At 49.6% G+C, this 16,510-nt stretch overlaps 1 protein-coding gene across 3 annotated transcripts in view; it reads left to right on the top strand.

Moving 5' to 3' along the window:
• Positions 1-15,339, top strand: part of LOC110535775 (solute carrier family 28 member 3) — a 35,519-nt gene extending 20,180 nt beyond the window's left edge. For all 3 annotated transcript variants that reach the window (XM_036935575.2, XM_036935574.2, XM_090190297.1), the window contains one exon: positions 14,987-15,339. In XM_036935575.2, the coding sequence (XP_036791470.1) occupies positions 14,987-15,101 (115 nt within the window). In that variant the 3' untranslated portion in view covers positions 15,102-15,339. The remainder of the gene's footprint in view (positions 1-14,986) is intronic.
• Positions 15,340-16,510: the final 1,171 nt, after the last annotated feature.

Here is a 16,510-nt window from a genome sequence, read left to right as displayed (position 1 = left end):
GCTGCTCCATGCGGACTGGCATCTCTGGCTGCTCCATGCGGACTGGCATCTCTGGCTGCTCCATGCTCCATGCGCTGAACAGGCGGGAGACTCCGGCAGCGCTGTAGAGGAGGAAGGCTCTGGCAGCGCTAGACAGGCGGGAGACTCCGGCAGCGCTGGAGAGGAGGAAGGCTCTGGCAGCGCTAGACAGGCAGGAGACTCCGGCAGCGCTGGAGAGGAGGAAGGCTCTGGTAGCGCTGGACAGGCGGGAGACTCCGTCAGCGCTGTAGAGGAGGAAGGCTCTGGCAGCGCTACACAGGCGGGAGACTCCGGCAGCGCTGTAGAGGAGGAAGGCTCTGACAGCGCTGGACAGGTGAAGCGCACTGAAGGCCTGGTGCGTGGTGCTGGCACTGGTGGTACTGGGCCGAGAACACGCACAGGAAGCCTGGTGCAGGGAGCTGCCACCGGAGGGCTGGTGCGTGGAGGTGGTACTGGAAGACCGGACCGTGCAGGCGCACTGGAGCTCTTGAGCACCGAGCCTGCCCAACCTTACCTGGCTCGATGCCCACTCTAGCCCGGCCGATACGAGGAGCTGGTATGTACCGCACCGGGCTATGCACCCGCACTGGAGACACCGTGCGCACCACAGCATAACACGGTGTCTGCCCGGTCTCTCTAGCCCCCCGGTAAGCACAGGAAGTTTGCGCAGGTCTCCTACCTGGCATAGCCATACTCCCTGTGAGCCCTCCCCCCCAATAAATTTTTGGGGCTTCCATCCGCGTCGCCGTGCTGCCTCCTCATACCAGCGCCTCTCTGCCTTCGCCGCCTCTTCTTTTGATATTCTCCAGGCTGTGCCCAGGGTCCTTTTCCATCCAATATCTCCTCCCATGTCCAGAAATCCGGATTTCGCTGCTCCTGCCTGTCACCACGCCACTTGGTCCTGTTGTAGTGGGTGATTCTGTTACGGTTTTCTTGTATCTCCTCCTCTGAAGAGGGGGTGTAGCAAGGATCGGACCAAAATGCTGCATGGTAATTTTGATACATGTTTAATAAACGAATAAACACGAACATTACAAAAACAATAAACGTAACGTGAAAACCGAAACAACCTATTTTTTTTTTATTTTTTTTTTTTTGAAAAAATAATTTATTACATTCAATACCATTCATTCTTTACAACTCATAATTTTCATTCATACTTCAATAATGGTGTTTTAATTTAACTAAACAAAAACCCAAAACAAAACCTCAGGGGAGCATCTTCCCTCCCCGTCATCCTACAAACTACCTTTCCCTATCTCCCCGTCCCTAATCTATCCCCTTACAAATCTAAATGACACCCAGCCCTAAATCCCCCTTCCACCTCTCCCGGGCAGCATGCTGCCCCCACTTCCTCTCCTCCCTCTTCATCTTCCCCCTCAAATCTCCTTCCACCCTCCTCACTATCCCTTCCACCCCCCAATCTCTCCCTCTCTTCACCATGTTCTGCCTGGCTTCCCACAGCCCCCGTTTAAAGAGACTCATGAGAAGCCAGAGCAGAAACCTGTCCCTATCCGTCCCTCTCGCTCTCAGTACACCTCTCGCTAACCTGGCCCACGTCAATACAAAATCCCCCCTTGCCAAACCTAACAACACCCGTGCCCTAGCCCATACCACTCCGGCAAAGGCACAGTTCCAAAAGACATGGCGCACAGTCTCCTCCCTGCCACAAGAGGATCTTGGACAGGTGGGGGATTGCACCAAACTATATTGGTACATGATGGAACGTACCGGCAAGCACTTATGGAGGCTCAACCAATTCAGGACCTTGAGCCTGTTGTCACAATCCGCGCCTGCACTCCCTCCCAGATCACTTTCGAGATGCCCACTACAGGCGCCGGACTCCCTGCCTTTCTGACCTCCTCGTACAGGTGCCTGTGATCTAAACCTACTCGGGCAACTTCAACCTCAGGGTGCGCACGCAGCCACTTGGCCGCATGACCAAAGTGCCACGGCAGCTGTTCCGCCCGAGGACCCGAAGCTCCGTTAACAAGAAACAAAAATTGCTTCCAGCTTGAGGGGGAAATGTGGTACCCCCCTACCTCCCTCCCCGATGGGACAGAGCATGCGTGCCCTGGCGACCCACTCGCACCTGCCACTCCACATGAACTGAAACACAAGCCTCACTAGAGGCCTCCTCAGACAAGCCGGCAATGGGTAGATGTACGCCAAATACAAAAGAGACGGCAACACATCCACCTTTAGGACCAGGACTTTGCCCATAAAAGACAAATACCTAGCCTTCCACATTGCTAGCTTCCTCTGTACCACTGCGATACGCATGTTCCAGTTTAGCGTCGCTGAGCCGGAGGTCTCAAAATGGACCCAGAGAATCCTCAGGGCCCCCTCACAGAGAGATAACCCCCCGGGCACATCCGTTCTACCGCGCCATCTTCCGAAAAACTTCCGAAAAACTTCCGCCCTAAAGACGGAAGACTTTGCATGGTTCAGAACTGCTCCCGACGCTCGGGTGAAATCCCCAAAGATGGCAAGGGACCTTGTCAGGCACGAGTCCTTGGACAGCAGCAAGGAAGTGTCGTCGGCGTACTGCGTCATCTTAACACGCAGCCCATCACTTCCAGGGATCAACAAGACTTCCACCCCTGTGTCTGACCTAATGGCAGCCCCCAGAGGCTCCATGTACAGAACGAAGAGGAGAGCCGAGAGTGGGCACCCCTGCCTGACCCCAGACGAGAGGTCAAAAACGTCACCCAAGTGACTATTTACACTAACTCGGCACCCCGCTCCGACATATAATGTACGAATCCATCCTATGAACTTCTCCCCAAATCCTAATCGACCTAACACTCTGAATAAAAAGGATCTATTCACGCGATCAAAGGCTTTCGCCTGATCTAGCGCTGCTACCATTAAAGGCAGTCCTCTATCTTCAACCCAAGCGATGGAGTCCCTGATTAACTGTAGGTTCCATCTAACAGAGCGGCCCTCTACCCCGCACGTCTGATCCTCATGGACGGCGTAGGGAAGGGCTGTGCGCAACCGGTCTGCTAAAACCTTTGCAAGTAGCTTGTAATCTACACACAGCATGGTCAACGGCCGCCAGTTGCCAAGGTATGTTACTTCCCCCTTCTTATATAAAAGTGACAGCACACCAACAGCCATTGATCCCCCCGGGGCCCCGTCTCAAGGATGGCCTTCAAGACTTCGAGGACCACTGGTCCAAGTATACCCCAAAACTTGAGATAAAACTCAGCCGGCAGCCCATCCATCCCAGGCACCTTCCCTTTTCCCATCCTCCTAAGAGCGCTCTCAACCTCTTCTAGTGAAATCTGGGCCTCCATCACTTCTCTAATGTCCTCCGGCAACCGCCTGGACAAGTGTTCTAAAAACACATTTCCCTGCTCTACATCTATTTCCCTTTCCTTAAATAAACCTTGGAAATGATCAGTTGTCACCCTGACCATATCCTCTGGTTCTCTAACTATACTACCATTTTCTTCCCTAACACCATGCATTACCTTCCTACTCTGTCTGGCCCTAACCGACTTAAAGAACATAGCAGAACAAGTCTCATTGTGTTCTAGAAAGCCACTATGCGCACGCTCCAGGAAAGCTCAAGCCTTCCGCTCCTGCAACTCCCTGAGCTGCGCCTTTAGGGTTGTGGATCTCTCCCAGTCAAACGACCCGCCGAGGTTGCCTGCCTCGTACTCGAGTTCAATTAACCTTTGGATACGATCCACCTCCCTCCTCTCCTCCCTTTTTTTCCTCTTGCAATAACCTATTATAAAAGCCCTAATCCTCACCTTAACTAATTCCCACCACTCTAACACCCCCTCGCACATGGACCGGAGGCCTTCAAGCCTCCAAAAGAAACCAAAAAACCCGTCAACAAAAGCCTGCTCCTCCAGCACATCCCGATCTAACTTCCAGTACCCCCTACCAAAGAGGCAGACTGGCAACCCCACCTGCAGGAGCACCCCGTCGTGATCCGAAAAGAAAACAGGCAACAGCCGCCCAGACAACTTACCCCCCCTGGAGTTGCGCCATGTAGGACCGGCCATTTTCGGAGTAGTGTGCAGACCACCATCAACCAGACCATGGCAAGCCATTAGCCCGGTGATGGCGCCTGCACTGCTATCCCCCCCTATTCCTAAATCTGTATTAAAATCCCCCCCTATCACTAATTTCCTATTTGTGACACAAAGGGTGCCAGACAGTCCACCATCTCCCTCATGTCTGCCATACACCACCACTAATCTAAATTTACAATCCCTTATCGTGACATCCACCCCTATAACCCTCCCCTGCATCACCACAAAATAACCCTCCACTTTTACCTCCCTGTGCCCACACAAAATCCCTACCCCCAATGAGTGCACCCCCCCAATACCCCAAACCGACTCCCCTTTGTCCCACTCCTTCTTAAACCTACTAACATCCCCTCCATCCCTCAGGTGAACCTCCTGTAAAAAACAAAAATCAAACCCCACACCCTCCAAATAACTAAAAACCGCCCTCCTCTTAACATAATGTCATGTACTGTCATGTTGTGTCTTGTCTCTGTCCTTTCCCTTCACCCTGTCTCCCTCTGCTGGTCGTTGTTAGGTTACCTTTTCTCCCCCGCTTTCCCCCAGCTGTTCCTTGTCTCCTCTAACTACCCATTCACCCCGTTTCCCACCTGTTCCCTTTTTCCCTCTGATTAGGTCCCTATATCTCTCTCTGTTTCTGTTCCTGTCCTTGTCGGATTCTTGTTTGTTGTGTTTCATGCCTGAGCCAGACTATCGTCATGTTTGCTGTAACCTTGTCCTGTCCTGTCGGAATCTGCCGGTCTATCTGAGCCTACCTATGTTTGGTTATTAAAGAAGCTCTGTTTAAGTTAGTTCGCTTTTGGGTCCTCATTCACTCACCATAACAGAAGAATCCGACCAAGAATGGACCCAGCGACTTCGGATCCTCTCCACTCAGCCGTCGGGATCCAGGGAGCGATGCTAGGCAGACACGAGCAGGAAGTGTCTGCTGCTCGACATGCCGTTGAGACCCTGGCCACCCAAGTCTCCAACCTCACAGAACAGGTTCACCATCTCCGCCTCGATCCACCGGCCACTTCCAGGGCTTTCGAATCTCCGGAGCCCAGAATCAATAACCCGCCGTGTTACTCTGGGGAGCCCACTGAATGCCGCTCGTTCCTCACCCAGTGTGATATTGTGTTTTCTCTCCAGCCCAACACTTACTCCAGGAGCACTGCTCGTGTCGCCTACGTCATATCTCTCCTTATTGGACGGGCTCGTGAGTGGGGCACGGCAATCTGGGAGGCAAGGGCTGAGTGTACTAACCAGTATCAAGACTTTAAGGAGGAGATGATACGGGTTTTTGATCGATCTGTTTTTGGGGAGGAGGCTTCCAGGGCCCTGTCTTCCCTATGTCAAGGCAATCGATCCATAACAGACTACTCTATTGAGTTTCGCACTCTTGCTGTCTCCAGTGGCTGGAACGAGTCTTCTGGAGGGTTTCCGCGCAGAGGTAAAGGATGAGATTCTCTCCCGGGAGGTTCCTTCCAGCGTGGATTCCTTGATTGAACGCTATTCGCATTGAGCGACGGGTTGATCTTCGTCACCGAGCTCGTGGAAAGGAGCTCGCGCTCTCCGTCGCCTCCCTCTCCGCATCACTACCATCTTCCTCTGCCGGCTCGGGTGCTGAGCCCATGCAGCTGGGAGGTATCCGCATCTCGACTAAGGAGAGGGAACGGAGAATCACCAACCGCATCTGTCTCTATTGCGGTTCCGCTGGTCATTTTGTCACTTCATGTCCAGTAAAAGGCCAGAGCTCGTCAGTAAGCGGAGGGCTACTGGTGAGCGCTACTACTCCTGTCTCTCCTTCAAGATCCTGCACTACCTTGTCGGTCCATCTACGCTGGACCGGTTCGTCAGCTTCCTGCAGTGCCTTAATAGACTCTGGGGCGGAGGGCTGTTTTATGGACGAGACCTGGGCTCGGGAACATGACATTCCTCTCAGACAGTTAAAGGAGCCCACGGCCTTGTTCGCCCTGGATGGTAGTCCTCTCCCCAGGATTCAGCGTGAGACGCTACCTTTAACCCTCACTGTTTCTGGTAATCATAGTGAAACCATTTCTTTTTTAATTTTTCGTTCACCTTTTACACCTGTTGTTTTGGGCCATCCCTGGCTAGTTTGTCATAATCCTTCCATTAATTGGTCTAGTAATTCTATCCTCTCCTGGAACGTCTCTTGTCATGTGAAATGTTTAATGTCTGCTATCCCTCCTGTTTCCTCTGTCTCTTCTTCACAGGAGGAGCCTGGTGATTTGACAGGGGTGCCGGAGGAATATCACGATCTGCGCACGGTGTTCAGTCGGTCCAGGGCCACCTCTCTTCCTCCACACCGGTCGTATGATTGTAGTATTGATCTCCTTCCGGGAACCACCCCCCCCCCCGGGGTAGACTATACTCTCTGTCGGCTCCCGAACGTAAGGCTCTCGAAGATTATTTGTCTGTAGCTCTTGACGCCGGTACCATAGTCCCCTCCTCCTCTCCCGCCGGAGCGGGGGTTTTTTTTGTCAAGAAGAAGGACGGGTCTCTGCGCCCCTGCATAGATTATCGAGGGCTGAATGACATAACAGTGAAGAATCGTTATCCGCTTCCTCTTATGTCTTCAGCCTTCGAGATCCTGCAGGGAGCCAGGTTTTTCACTAAGTTGGACCTTCGTCAGGGAGGGGGACGAGTGGAAGACGGCGTTTAACACTCCGTTAGGGCACTTTGAATACCGGGTTCTTCCTTTCGGCCTCGCTAACGCTCCAGCTGTCTTTCAGGCATTAGTCAATGATGTCCTGAGAGACATGCTGAACATCTTTGTTTTCGTTTACCTTGACGATATCCTGATTTTTTCACCGTCACTCCAGATTCATGTTCAGCACGTTCGACGTGTCCTCCAGCGCCTTTTAGAGAATTGTCTTTTTGTGAAGGCTGAGAAGTGCACTTTTCATGCCTCCTCCGTCACATTTCTCGGTTCTGTTATTTCCGCTGAAGGCATTAAGATGGATCCCGCTAAGGTCCAAGCTGTCATTGATTGGCCCGTCCCTAAGTCACGCGTCGAGCTGCAGCGCTTTCTCGGCTTCGCGAACTTCTATCGTCGTTTCATCCGTAATTTCGGTCAGGTGGCAGCTCCTCTCACAGCCCTTACTTCTGTCAAGACGTGCTTTAAGTGGTCCGTTTCCGCCCAGGGAGCTTTTGATCTCCTCAAGAATCGTTTTACATCCGCTCCTATCCTTGTTACACCTGACGTCTCTAGACAGTTCGTTGTCGAGGTTGACGCGTCAGAGGTGGGCGTGGGAGCCATCCTTTCTCAGCGCTCCCTCTCTGACGACAAGGTCCACCCATGCGCGTATTTTTCTCATCGCCTGTCGCCGTCGGAACGTAACTATGATGTGGGTAACCGCGAACTGCTCGCCATCCGGTTAGCCCTAGGCGAATGGCGACAGTGGTTGGAGGGGGCGACCGTTCCTTTTGTCGTTTGGACTGACCATAGGAACCTTGAGTACATCCGTTCTGCCAAACGACTTAATGCGCGTCAGGCGCGTTGGGCGCTGTTTTTCGCTCGTTTCGAGTTCGTGATTTCTTATCGTCCGGGCTCTAAGAACACCAAGCCTGATGCTTTGTCTCGTCTCTTCAGTTCTTCAGTAGCCTCCACTGACCCCGAGGGGATTCTCCCTGAGGGGCGTGTTGTCGGGTTGACTGTCTGGGGAATTGAGAGGCAGGTAAAACAAGCGCTCACTCACACTCCGTCGCCGCGCGCTTGTCCTAGGAACCTTCTTTTCGTTCCCGTTCCTACTCGTCTGGCCGTTCTTCAGTGGGCTCACTCTGCCAAGTTAGCCGGCCACCCTGGCGTTCGGGGTACGCTTGCTTCCATTCGCCAGCGTTTTTGGTGGCCCACCCGGGAGCATGACACGCGTCGTTTCGTGGCTGCTTGTTCGGTCTGCGCGCAGACTAAGTCCGGTAACTCTCCTCCTGCCGGCCGTCTCAGGCCGCTTCCTATTCCCTCTCGACCGTGGTCTCACATCGCCTTAGATTTTGTCACCGGACTGCCTTCGTCAGCGGGGAAGACTGTTATTCTTACGGTTGTCGATAGGTTCTCTAAGGCGGCTCATTTTATTCCCCTTGCTAAGCTTCCTTCTGCTAAAGAGACGGCACAAATCATCATCGAGAATGTTTTCAGAATTCATGGCCTTCCGTCAGACGTCGTTTCGGACAGAGGTCCGCAATTCACGTCTCAATTTTGGAGGGAGTTTTGCCGTTTGATTGGGGCTTCCGTCAGTCTCTCTTCCGGCTTTCACCCCCAGTCTAACGGTCAAGCAGAACGGGCCAATCAGACTATTGGTCGCATCTTACGCAGTCTTTCTTTTCGTAACCCTGCGTCTTGGTCAGAACAGCTCCCCTGGGCAGAATACGCCCACAACTCGCTTCCTTCGTCTGCGACCGGGCTATCTCCTTTTCAGAGTAGCCTCGGGTACCAGCCTCCGCTGTTCTCATCTCAGTTCGCCGAGTCCAGCGTCCCCTCCGCTCAGGCTTTTGTCCAACGTTGCGAGCGCACCTGGAAGAGGGTCAGGTCTGCACTTTGCCGTTATAGGACGCAGACTGTGAGGGCTGCTAATAAGCGTAGAACTAAGAGTCCTAGATATTGTCGCGGTCAGAGAGTTTGGCTCTCCACTCAGAACCTTCCCCTTAAGACGGCTTCTCGCAAGTTGACCCCGCGGTTCATTGGTCCGTTCCGTATTTCTCGGGTCATTAATCCTGTCGCAGTTCGACTTCTTCTTCCGCGATACCTTCGTCGCGTCCACCCGGTCTTCCATGTCTCCTGCATCAAGCCCGTCCTTCGCGCCCCCGCTCGTCTTCCCCCCCCCATCCTTGTCGAGGGCGCACCCATCTACAGGGTCCGTAGAATTTTGGACATGCGTCCTCGGGGCCGTGGTCACCAGTACCTCGTAGATTGGGAGGGGTACGGTCCTGAGGAGAGGAGTTGGGTTCCCTCTCGGGACGTGCTGGACCGTGCGCTGATCGAGGATTTCCTCCGTTGCCGCCAGGTTTCCTCCTCGAGTGCGCCAGGAGGCGCTCGGTGAGTGGGGGGGTACTGTCATGTACTGTCATGTTGTGTCTTGTCTCTGTCCTTTCCCTTCACCCTGTCTCCCTCTGCTGGTCGTTGTTAGGTTACCTTTTCTCCCCCGCTTTCCCCCAGCTGTTCCTTGTCTCCTCTAACTACCCATTCACCCCGTTTCCCACCTGTTCCCTTTTTCCCTCTGATTAGGTCCCTATATCTCTCTCTGTTTCTGTTCCTGTCCTTGTCGGATTCTTGTTTGTTGTGTTTCATGCCTGAGCCAGACTATCGTCATGTTTGCTGTAACCTTGTCCTGTCCTGTCGGAATCTGCCGGTCTATCTGAGCCTACCTATGTTTGGTTATTAAAGAAGCTCTGTTTAAGTTAGTTCGCTTTTGGGTCCTCATTCACTCACCATAACACATAATCCCTTAAACCCCTTACATTTAAACTAACAAAAGTAAAATTAGACCCCATGAAAGAATAAAATAAAAACATGTAATACACTCAAATTCTAAACGCAGACAGAAAAAAACAAAAACAGGAGACTCACCCGATGCTCCCCTGCTCCATGTCTACCGGTGATAACACCATCCGTACTCCCGACGTCCCCCCCTCTTCCTCCATCTCACCAACCCAGGATGCAGGAATAGTGTTTGGCTCCGGGGTGCCCTGCACCCTGGGTCTACCCCCACACTCCTCCCCCTCCCCAGCGCTGCAGCTGTTTTGGAAAAAAATAGGGGAGGCTGAGTCCCCAAACAAAAAACTCCCCACCTCCTCCTGCACCCAGTCCTGAGACTTGTTAGGTGTGTCCCCACCCAACAGAAGTTGAGGGCCTGGGGAAACCAGCAACAACCCAGAGGTTTCTCCCACCCCCATCACTCTCTTGACCATCCTCTCCCTCTCACTGTCGGCCAATCGCACCCTCCTCTTCATTCTCTTCTTTGGTGATGGCGGCAGTGGAGAGATACCACCCTCCCCCCCCCCGCCAGTTCCTCCACCATACCCCTCATCTCTTCCACCAGGGCACTTTCCCCCCACTCCACTTGCTCTTCCACCATCTCCTTCTCCACCACTCCTCCCTCGCTTTCTTCTCTCTCATGCTCCTCCACTCGCTTGCCTTCTTCTGCCGCTTTTCCTGGTTCTCCTACTCCCGTGCCTTCCGTTTCCTTCTCTCTTCCATCCGCCACTTCTTGCTCCTCCTCCTTCCTTGCGACCATCCCCTCTGGACCTGTACTCTGGTCATGAGGCATTCTTCCTTCCCCTCCTCTTCTTCCCCCATCCTCCGCTCCTGCTCCCCCCCCAGCCACAGATGCGTATGACCTCTGACGAGCCGGGCACCCCCGCCACAGGTGTGCTAACGAGCCACACCCGTGGCACGCCTTAGGCTCGTCACAATCCTTCGCCTCGTGCTCCCCAGATCCACAAAATCTGAATTTTCTTGCGCTGCACGAGGCGAAGATGTGGCCATAGGCCATACAGCGCCTGCAAAAATGGAGGCTGACGTGCATAAAACAACGTCCCCCTGTCAGCCCCCAGGGAGAACATAGCAGGAGGATGGAGGTAGCCACCATGTCCCTTTGGGTCCTCCCTGAGGAGGGCCTGGAAGCCTCTCCTCCCATTCCAAAACCCAAGGGAGTCTTTAAGGTGCCTTGCTGAGGAGACGTTATCCATGTATCTCCCCAGAAAGGCCCTCACCTCTTCGTCCTTAACGTATGGGTTGTAAATGTTGACAGTTACAACCCTAAAGTTGTTCCTCGCCAGGCTTGTTATTTCATAGTGGCTCATCGGCCTCTCACCTCCCACTGCTCTTGCCCTTCTCAGGATATCATCGTGTTTCTCCTCTGTATGTAGTGCCACGTCGTATGGACCCTCCAACGAGTTGCCTTGGAAACAAAACACGTCCTTCACCGTCAGCTTTAGAATCCCCATCAATATTGTCCTTCCAAAAGTTTCCCGTCCTAAAGGCTCCAACTCCTTTTCCTTCCAAGCAAACCGAATCGTGTTGGCCAGCCCAATCCCAGGGACCGACCGTGTTGATGTATTTTGCACCATCTCCGCAAGGAGAATGGCGCACCCGGCTCACGTTCTCTTCTCTTCCAAAACAAGGAAAAAAGAAAAAACCAGTGTGACTGAGCCTATCTGGTGCAAACAAACACAAAGACAGGAACAATCACCCACGAAACACTCAAAGAATATGGCTGCCTAAATATGGTTTCCCAATCAGAGACAACGATAAACATCTGCCTCTGATTGAGAACCACTCCAGACAGCCATAGACTATTCTAGATAACCCTACTATATCACAATCCCAATACCTACAAAAAAAACAAGACAAAACACACCACATAATAAACCCATGTCCCACCCTGGCCTGACCAAAATAATAAAGAAAACACAAAATACTAAGACCAGGGCGTGACACTGAGCTCTGTAGAGTGGTCATCCCTGTCTGTCTGACCCTGCAGGGACACCATCTCATCCTGCTAAGACATGTGCACCATGACAGTGACGCCTGTAGAGCTGTTTATACTGTGTCTGTGTGAAATGTAGGGAATTAGCTAGAGAAACTAACAGATCACTAACGTTACATTGCTATACTGACTACTAAAAACTCACATTGAGCTGAAAAAAACAACAGAAAACATCAGTCTTCAGTCAATTGGCTGCTGATTTCATTGTTTGATTCAGGTCTCGTGTGATTGAGGCAAAAATAATAGCTTAAGTTAGTGAGCTAGCTAGCTAACCTTAGCTAACTTTTGACTAGCTCTGCTAACTAATGGTACCATGATACATAATCAAATGTACTTCTGTTGAAACAGGACAAAACAAAGGCTACAAAACATTTCCATACACACAACAGCTGATAGATACTGCTACCTGACAAATACCAAGAGGCTAGCTAGAGCTGAACTGGCTGTGGTTGCTACTAACTAGCTGCTAGTAGTTAATTCACATCAGTCGAGATGGTATGAAACATTAACTAACGTAGTATGTCAGTTACAGTACAAGCTGTACTTTTCTGTCAAACAGCAGTTACCTTGCCAGCTAGATTGATCAACTAAAGAGTAGCCAGTTTCTGCTCTGCTTGCTTTACAAATCAGAGAAAAAGTGCAACACGGACAGCAGCTGCCTCTGTTCATCTCTCCTGTGCTTTCCTATATGCCAGCCATTCATATAGCATGTCTACATACTCCGTGGTTTCTGTGCGGTCCTAAATCCAGATGGCTGAAGGCGGAAAACAGCCTACTTGACTGCTCTTAGGCGTCCACATGGTCCTAAAGCACATCGGAGTCATGTTTTGTATCACAGCGCAATTATAAAACTGTGGGGGGGGGGGGGGGGGGGCTTATTGCAATTTCTGAATGTGCGGGGGGGTAATGTCCCCCCGACCCCAGTGAAAGTTGCGCCCCTAGATAGTTAGCTACATCATTTGAGATAAACTTTATTTAGGCTACTTTAATCAACACACAGAGGCTGTTTAGACATGCAAATTACCTGAAAGGTTCCTCGGCTCATCCGAAAATTTAACAGAAAGGGGATAACTTCCTGCACATAACACTCGACTCTGTGTCACGTCATGACCATAGAAAGCCTTTGTTTTCTATGGCAGAGTAGGTCAGGGCGTGACTAGGGGTTAAGTCTAGTTAAATTTTTCTATGTGGGGTTCTAGTTTGTTTTTTCTATGTTGGTGTTTTAGTATGATTCCCAATTAGAGGTAGCTGGCTATCATTGTCTCTAATTGGGGATCATACTTAAGTAGCATTTTGTCCACCTGTGTGTTATGGGTTATTGTTTGAGTTATTGCACGTAGCATCTCTGTAGTCACGGTTCGTTGTTAGTTTATTGTTTATTTGTTTTTTTGTCTTTGTTAAGTTTCACTTTATCATTAAAATAATGTGGAACTCAACATACCTTGGTCCGATATTTATGCTAACGAACATGACACTCTGCCAATCAGCTGCTCACTTTTCGTTGTCGATACACCCACTATAATCTGTAGCCACTCTGTGACATCCGGACGGGATCGGGATCTAAAAAATCATCCAATATTGTGGAAGCTGCCACAAGGTCAATTCAGAACGTGTAGCTAAAACTAATGGAATGGAATGTTCGTGTTAAATAAAAGGAGGGCTGCAAGGTGCAAAAGGGCATGTGCTGTATGTACAGTGCCTTGCGAAAGTATTCGGCCCCCTTGAACTTTGCGACCTTTTGCTACATTTCAGGCTTCAAACATGAAGATATAAAACTGTATTTTTTTGTGAAGAATCAACAACAGGTGGGACACAATCATGAAGTGGAACGACATTTATTGGATATTTAAAACTTTTTTAACAAATCAAAAACTGAAAAATTGGGCGTGCAAAATTATTCAGCCCCCTTAAGTTAATACTTTGTAGCGCCACCTTTTGCTGCGATTACAGCTGTAAGTCGCTTGGGGTATGTCTCTATCAGTTTTGCACATCGAGAGACTGACATTTTTTCCCATTCCTCCTTGCAAAACAGCTCGAGCTCAGTGAGGTTGGATGGAGAGCATTTGTGAACAGCAGTTTTCAGTTCTTTCCACAGATTCTCGATTGGATTCAGGTCTGGACTTTGACTTGGCCATTCTAACACCTGGATATGTTTATTTTTGAACCATTCCATTGTAGATTTTGCTTTATGTTTTGGATCATTGTCTTGTTGGAAGACAAATCTCCGTCCCAGTCTCAGGTCTTTTGCAGACTCCATCAGGTTTTCTTTCAGAATGGTCCTGTATTTGGCTCCATCCATCTTCCCATCAATTTTAACCATCTTCCCTGTCCCTGCTGAAGAAAAGCAGGCCCAAACCATGATGCTGCCACCACCATGTTTGACAGTGGGGATGGTGTGTTCAGCTGTGTTGCTTTTACGCCAAACATAACGTTTTGCATTGTTGCCAAAAAGTTCCATTTTGGTTTCATCTGACCAGAGCACCTTCTTCCACATGTTTGGTGTGTCTCCCAGGTGGCTTGTGGCAAACTTTAAACAACACTTTTTATGGATATCTTTAAGAAATGGCTTTCTTCTTGCCACTCTTCCATAAAGGCCAGATTTGTGCAATATACAACTGATTGTTGTCCTATGGACAGTCTCCCACCTCAGCTGTAGATCTCTGCAGTTCATCCAGAGTGATCATGGGCCTCTTGGCTGCATCTCTGATCAGTCTTCTCCTTGTATGAGCTGAAAGTTTAGAGGGACGGCCAGGTCTTGGTAGATTTGCAGTGGTCTGATACTCCTTCCATTTCAATATTATCGCTTGCACAGTGCTCCTTGGGATGTTTAAAGCTTGGGAAATCTTTTTGGATCCAAATCCGGCTTTAAACTTCTTCACAACAGTATCTCGGACCTGCCTGGTGTGTTCCTTGTTCTTCATGATGCTCTCTGCGCTTTTGACGGACCTCTGAGTCTATCACAGTGCAGGTGCATTTATACTTGACTTGATTACACACAGGTGGATTGTATTTATCATCATTAGTCATTTAGGTCAACATTGGATCATTCAGAGATCCTCACTGAACTTATGGAGAGAGTTTGCTGCACTGAAAGTAAAGGGGCTGAATCATTTTGCACGCCCAATCTTTCAGTTTTTGATTTGTTAAAAAAGTTTGAAATATCCAATAAATGTCGTTCTACTTCATGATTGTGTCCCACTTGTTGTTGATTCTTCACAAAAAATACAGTTTTATATCTTTATGTTTGAAGCCTGAAATGTGGCAAAAGGTCGCAAAGTTCAAGGGGGCCGAATACTTTCGCAAGGCACTGTATGTGTGTCCATGTACTATCAACCTTGCGAAACCACTGTGTGTGTGTGTGTGTGTGTCCATGTACTATCAACCTTGCTAAACCACTGTGTGTGTGTGTGTGTGTGTGTGTGTGTGTCCCAGTGTGCTAGTTAGCCCTTCTAACATGACTCTGGAAGGAAGATTCAGTATGGCTTCTCTCAATGGCTGTTGCACCATCCTGTCCTCCCCACTCTTCAACTGCAGCCTGGTCCCCTGAGAGGCAGGAGGAGGACAGAGAAAAGAATGGAGAGCAGAGGATGGACAGAAAAGGATGGAAAGAGGAGCATGGCGAATGGAAGCACCCTGACCTCTTTCTTGTCACAAGTCAAGTGTAAAGATCCTGATACAGTTTAAGTTGTCCATTTTGAGAACATTTGTAATGAAATTACATGACATTTACAATGACATTTTTTTTCTAAATTTAAAGATATTAAAGATATTTCAGAGAATTGAAAGTGTGTTTCATATTGATGTCATTAGAGTGCTGCTATTTTTAGATTAATTATTTGTAATACTATATTTTATTCATTCATTCCTGAGACCTATATAGCTTGTGACCACATGGTGGCACTACAGCAATCTCTTTTGGTATACATGTGTGTTTTTGGACCAAGTCAGCTGACCAGGGGTCAGTCTGTCTGTTTGTTCCCCATGGCCAGGCTTTGTACCCATGTATTCTAATTCCTAATATGGTTCTACTATTGAAATTCTCCAGAAAACAATTAGTTCCCCCTCCCATAGCTGTGTGGTGTAGTGTGGGGGAAGGACAGGCCACACTGACCTCCATAACTTCCTGAAGTTATTGGATTTGTTTGTGTGCATTTTGTGTGTGTGTGTGTTTTTTGTGTTTTGTTATCCTTGTGGGGACCAGAACTATTCACAAGGATAGTAAATCAAGGACAATTCAGACAAGTGGGGACATTTTGGTGCTGCCCCTCTAGGAAAAAGGCTATTCTAGGCTTAGGGGTTAGATTCAGGGTTAGGTTTACCATTAAGGTTATGGTGAAAGTTAGGTTTAGAGGTTAGGGAAAAATAGGATATTTTGAATAGGAATCAATTGTTTGGTCCCTACAAGGAGAGTAAAACAAACGTGTGTGAGTGGACATGCAGACAAACAGAATAGTACAAATAGTTTAATGAGCTGAGGGAAGGAAATAGGAAGGGAGGGAAACGGGGACAAAGAAAGATAGTCACAGAGAACAGAGAGAAGCCACTTACACTGAACAAAAATATAAAAGCAACCTTAAGAAAAGGTAGGGGCATGGATCAGATAACAGGTCCGTCGTATCTGGTGTGAACACCATTTGCCTCATGCAGTGCGACACGTCTCCTTCGCATAGAGTTGATCAGGCTGTTGATTGTGGCCTGTGGAATGCTGTCCCACTCCTCTTCAATGGCTGTGCGAAGTTGCTGGATATTGGCGGGAACTAGAACATGCTGTCGTACACGTCAATCCAGAGCATCCAAAACATGCTCATTGAGTGACATGTCTGGTAAGTATGCAGGCCATTGAAGAACTAGGCCATTTTCAGGTTCTAGGAATTGTGTACAGATCCTTACGACATGGGTCCGTGCATTATCATGCTGAAACATGAGGTGATGGCAACAGATGAATGGCACGACAAT

This window comes from Oncorhynchus mykiss, chromosome 11 (genome assembly GCF_057628025.1).
Source record: "Oncorhynchus mykiss isolate SJ-2025 chromosome 11, ASM5762802v1, whole genome shotgun sequence".
Taxonomy (NCBI): Eukaryota; Metazoa; Chordata; class Actinopteri; order Salmoniformes; family Salmonidae; genus Oncorhynchus; species Oncorhynchus mykiss.
The sequence above is the reverse complement of the archived record's forward strand: the minus strand, read 5'-3'. Positions and strand labels throughout refer to the sequence as shown.